The sequence below is a fragment of the Rhinopithecus bieti genome, unplaced genomic scaffold, assembly GCF_001698545.2.
Source record: "Rhinopithecus bieti isolate Rb0 unplaced genomic scaffold, ASM169854v2 scaffold_3041, whole genome shotgun sequence".
Classification (NCBI taxonomy): Eukaryota; Metazoa; Chordata; class Mammalia; order Primates; family Cercopithecidae; genus Rhinopithecus; species Rhinopithecus bieti.
The window spans coordinates 1834698-1840697 of NW_016804262.1; the positions used below are offsets into that span (position 1 = coordinate 1834698).

The 6000-nt window shown below is 35.8% G+C and overlaps 1 protein-coding gene across 1 annotated transcript in view; it reads left to right on the forward strand.

Annotated features, from left to right (window-relative positions):
* DNAJC1 (DnaJ heat shock protein family (Hsp40) member C1) overlaps window positions 1-6000 on the forward strand; it is a 123786-nt gene that overhangs the window by 89795 nt on the left and 27991 nt on the right. The window contains exon 7 of the mRNA XM_017867425.1: window positions 4313-4592. Within this exon, the coding sequence (XP_017722914.1) occupies window positions 4313-4592 (280 nt within the window). The remainder of the gene's footprint in view (window positions 1-4312; window positions 4593-6000) is intronic.

Below are 6000 nucleotides of genomic sequence, written 5' to 3' on the forward strand. Positions count from 1 at the left end.
TTAAAGCAAATATTTGATATTTTATTCTGCTTTGGGGACCTTAGATTAGTGTTTCTAGTGGTCACTAACAAAATAATGTCATGCAGTAGACTCTTTCAAATACATATTATAATAGTGAGTGTACTTTAGATTGATAAATATTGCTTATGAAATACATTAGCAAAACAATACTAATCAGTTGCTCTCAGGATTAGATTTTGTCAGCTTTTGTTTTGTAGTATGCTATGACCTACGTATTAATCTGAGATCTTCTTAAATAAGATATTTATGAAATTTAGTATGAGTCTTTTTCACCTGAAGTTATCTGGATTGGTAATTGGAACAGTGATCAAAAAAGAGCCCTCTTAAGACTCTAAGAATAAAAAATGATAGGTGCAACCTTAAAGTTTTAAAATGTGTACTTTATGCACCACTTTTGTGATATAGAACCATTGTTTTTTATTTTTATTTTATTTTATTTTTTGAGACAGAGTCTCACTCTGTCACCCAGGCTGGAGTGCGGTGGTGCGATCTCAACTCACTGCAACCTCTGCCTCCCAGGTTCAAGCAATTCTCCTGCCTCAGCCTCCCGAGAAGTTTAGACTACGGGTGCCCGCCACCATGCCCGGCCAATTTTTTGTCTTTTTAGTAGAGATGGGGTTTCTCCATGTTAGCCAGGATGGTCTCGATCTCCTGACCACATGATCCGCCCGCCTCGGCCTCCCAAAGTGCTGGGATTACAGGCGTGAACCGCTGTGCCCGGCCATTGTTTTCTTTTTAAATAAGAGTCCACTGATTGAAGTTTCTTGTACTCTTCCTGGCATAAACTATGCCGATAATCTTGCTTTCTTTAAAGAAGAGTCAAACTAGTCTTTTGAAACAATGTAATTATATAATCTTTGTAGATATATATGATTTCCTCCAAGTCTTTCATAATTGGCTTTCTTACATCTAGTTAACATCATTTTAATTTAATTTAATTTTTATTTTCTAGAGACAGGAGCTTGCTATGTTGCTCAGCTGGCGTCATACTCACGGGCTCAAGTGATCCCCCCACCTCAGCTGTCCAAGTAGCTGGGACTACAGGCACGCACCTCCATGCTAGACTTTTGTTTGGGAGGTTGGGGGTACCCTAGGTGGAACATTGAAACAGCATTTTTAACAACTCTTATTTTGAGCTTGCCAAAGCATTCAACTTGGTTTTTCAGAGAAACAGTTCTTACTCCTTACTCATATCGCATCCTTTTTTACATAGTAATTAATTGAATCATGTAATTAGAATAACAAGGAGATTTAATAGTTAACACAAGCAGCTCTTGTAAGTATACAGTAAATTAGTTAAGCACATGTAAGTTAAGAGAGTTTTACTTTTGGTGTAAATTCCTTGCATTTTATGAAAAGTTAATTAAAACTGAGCTGCAAATATTTGATGTCTGTATATAGTTGTTGGTTAAGAAGCAGGGTCCAAGCTAAAAGTGGGAGATTCAGAGGCTTCCAGCAAGTGACCTTTACACTGACAGAATCTGAACCCAAATCTTGTCATAGCAACAGTTCTTCAGTCTAATTTCTTTCCTTCCCATTCATCCTCTAAATACCCATTCCTTTGCTGCACTTCACATACATAAGGTCGTTTGGTAGGATTGGGAAAAGTGGCATTTCTGGCTCACTTGTGTTCCCAGGTTTGCTTTTATTACTTAGCATCTAAGAGCCTTAAGAAAACTCCTATTGCCTGCTTAGTATACCTAAATTATTTTCTATTTCCTCCCAAACAAAATTACAAATGCAAATAATTATTTCTACATTTGATGTGTAAGGCGTCTTTTGGTCAGATGTTTAGAAAGACGATTCAGCCAGTTCATTAAACAGATATTAAATGTGTATCAGAACATGGCACTACTAGGGACTACAGAGATAAATATGCCTTCTCTAGGACCTTAATGTCAGGTAGCAGTTATAACACATGAGTTTAAATAACCATTCTACAATACAGTATATATGCTTCACATGTTTAGTATGATCAGTGACTTTAATAGATATTCAGAGAAGTAAGGTTGTCTCTATTTGGGATGACCAAGAAAAACTAAAAAGAGGAACCACTTGAACTGAGTGTTGAAAGATGAATAGACACTTAACAGTTAAGTGCCCACTTTGTATACTAGGTGGTATACAAAGATAATTTTGTAGATGCAGTACTTCCCATAAAATCATACTGTGTTAAGGCTAACACAGTATGATTTCCTGAGGAAAACATTATACAAGAGCCTTTTTTAAAAGAGGGTATCATGTAGCCCATTACTAGGTTCTCAGATTGTATTTCAGGTCTGTAGATTCTGACTATATCTATTTAGGAATTTATATTATAACAGGTAAGTCTGATATGACAAGTCTAAAAAGAATAGACAGAATAAAGTTAATTGATAAGACAGCAAAGTATTTCTTTGATTACACACACATCCGTGAAAGATATGTGTACATTGTTAGGAATGGTAGAAATAAAGTACATAAGGACTGTGAAACCAGCAGAAAATATATGAAGTGGTTCTGTGATTAGGCAAGATAGAGGTAAAAGTATCTCTTTGATAGTTCCCCTTGCTTTTTGAGAAGGTCCTTATAACCTCCAGAGTACTGGACTTTGTTGCTTTCCTTTGCTCTGAGAAGGATATTGGGAAAATTATAAGAATTGATAGAACAAAGTCAAAGAGTGAAAAGCTATTATACTTAGTGGATGTTAAATATTTGATAATATTAAATTAATATTAGACATTTCCCAAGTAGATCAGTATTCAAGGACAAGATATATGGATGTTGCCATATTTAGTCAAATGTATGCCCCATCTAATCTACATAGGCAGAAAAGGTAAAAGTCAACTGAGAAATTAAAGGAACTTAAAGGAAAAGAATACGGTGTTTGTAAATTGATGAGTGAATGGAAGGCTGGTGTGTGTGTTTAGAGAGATGAGAGAACACTGGAGAGGAGTAAAATGCATGACTACATACAAGGAAGCAGGGGGAGCTTGAGGAAGTATGTTGAGATAGCTAACAAAGCAAGTAGAGTGATCCCCAGAAGACATGGGTATGAATTAGTATATAACAAGGAACTTGGACTATATCAACAGAGGGCTTAAATCCTTTGAGGCAAGAATTTAATTGTAACATTTAAAGTATAGCTCCCGTGACACTTTGACATCTTACCAATCTGTTTCTGCTCTTACAGTGGGTTTGAAGGAAGTACACATTCTCTTGGAATCTGACAAAAACCAGTCTTCTTTGTTGGTTGTATTCAGCTTGTAACCCCAGGAAGTTTTTCTAACCTCCAAAATGCCCGTCTTGGGTATTTTTAAATTGATCATATGTTGTGTAACCTGGAAAATAGCGAGTAGTTGATGACATATAATCAGTGCTCTGTGCATAGTTTCAATTTAGCCGTTATAACTTAGTTTATTTTCGCAATTGTATCAGAACCTTATATATTTTGCCCATAATAATTTAGATTGCTCAGACCATCAGTTTCTCTCATAAAATCAGGAAGTGCCACATATCCCAAGTGATTACCAGTCTGAATCATAGACACAGTTCCCTGTATTTCCTAAGATCAAACAGGTCTTTAGCAGTCAGAACTTAATTTGCTTGAGAATTTGTTTGATTTTTCTAGGAATTCACCATTCAAGTTTCTCTCTGACCTATATATTACATTTCTCGGTAGCGTAATTTATAAAATATAAAACTCATTTGGTTGTGCATTGCCTAAAGTTGTAAATTTGTCACCTTTTTAAGTCCCAGTCCCATCTTTTCTCATTACCAAGCAGATCTAACAAGAACACCATTCAAGTAAAAATTGTCATAGGAAGTTTCCAGCATGCATATCCCCACCCCCATCAGGATGTATAGGTTGCCTAGGAGCAGTGGCTGAGAAAATAGAGGAATCTTCTCTGTATAGCTCTGGCTTTTACCTAAAAAAAAAAAAAAAAAAAAAAGTTGCCTGAGAGTAAAGGAGTGCTATACTTTATAAAACTATCTGTAAATGGAAGCATCCTCTCTCACAAGAAGCTACTTTTCCCATGTAGACTACAACTGTTGACAAGCCTGGAGGTCACCCTTCCTGACAATTAGGGCCCTTCCTTTCTAGCCCCTTTGCTTCTGCTTGCTGGGACTCTTGTCAGAAACCAAACAAACAAAACATTCACAGCTAATTAGCAGGAAAAAAAGCTTCTAAAAGGCTATGAGGCTTTTGTTTCAAGCTGAGTCGCCTGCCCTTCTACTTAGAGTTAAACAGATTTTCCAAGGGATGAGGCAGCTTCCTTTTAATACTCTAAAACTTTTTAAAACTTTTCAGACACACACACACACAAACCTGACACAGGAAATACATAAACAAATGAAAAGAGATGGAGGAGTTCATCTGAATTTTTATAAGCTGAAACTCTACTGCTGCAGGACAAAGGGATACAGGAAAACTGGAACGACCTTACAACATAAGACAGAGATTCCTTACTTCCACCCTCTGAAAGTAAATCCTTGCATCTTACACAAGTACTCAGAGATCCAAAGACAGACTATAGAGTTTTGTAGATTATTGCTAGATGTAGAAAAGATAAAAAGCCGCAAAATGTTAGGTAGGATGTTAGCAACTTATAGTCTCATCAATTCTATATTTTATAGATGAAAATACTTAAGACTCAGATTGGTGAAACAGTTTCCCCAAAGTGACACAACTAGTTAATGGTAGAAATGAAACTTAAAACAGATGAAAATAAATACTAAAATATAAGAAAAAAATATGTAAGAAATATAAAAACTAAAAAAGAATAAATTTCTCCCCAGGTAGATAACTAGAACTTTTTAGTATAAGCTGTCTAATCTTAAACTCCCTGTCAGAATGTTCAGGCTGATTATAATTACAAATTTTCCTCAACTTACCGGTTGCATCCTGATAAGCCCATCATAAGGAGAAAATACCGTAAGTTGCAAATACATTAAAAAACCCAACCTCCTGAACCTCATAGCTTAGCCTAGTCTACCTTAAACACGCTCAGAACACTTACATTTAGCCTACAGTTGTGTAAAATAATTTAAAACAAAACCTATTTTATTTTTAAAAAGTGCTGAGTATCCCATGTGATTTACTGAATACTGTACTGAAAGAAAATACAAACAGAATGATTGTATGGGCCCTGGAAGTATGGTTTCTAATGAATGTATGTCACTATCTCACCATCATAAAATGGAAAAATTGTTCTGTTAAACCATCGTTAAGTCAAGTTGGAAACGTCTGTATGACATAACTTGTAGAAGGATTCTTACATTGAGTTAGGGCTGAATAAATGGCTTCTACAGTCTCTTCTATCTCTTGGAACAAATGGAAAAAATAGTTTTTAGGCTTTGCATCTCCTTGAATATTACTGTCTCAGATCAGAGGAAGACAGTAGCTTCTGGTTTTCTGTTTTATTTTATTACTTTTGTGGATTTAGTCTTATTATAATTCTGTACAGAAATTTTGACTCATCAAAATATAAAATTTTAAAGTTTTCTATATTTTCATTGTAATTTTATTGCATATTATATGTAATTCTGCGATGATAGTATAAGTCGGTGGGAGAACAAAACAATATAGAGCATTTGATTTTGTGGGCAGATTTTCAGAAATGTACTTACGGTGTTTTCCTATATTGAAGGTTATTTCTAAGCTTCAAACAAAAGATTTGGGCTATCAAACAATGAAAAAGAAATAGAGCATCCTCTATATTGTTTCTAGGTATCCTTCCTCATAACTTCCACATTCCTTATTCCCATCAGGACAGGTGGTATTTCCCTGCTCCTACCATTGTAAATCAATGCCTGCCCACCTGCCCGCCTTCGTACCTTCCTGCCTGCCCTCCTTTCTCTCTCTTTTTCTCTCTTTCTTCCTCCCTCTCTCTCTTTCTGTCTTCCCCCCTTTCTCTCTCTCTTTCTTTGTCTCTTTATCTCTCCCTTTTCCTTTCCTTTCCTTTTTCCTTTCCTTTTCCTTTCCCTTTCCCTTCCCCA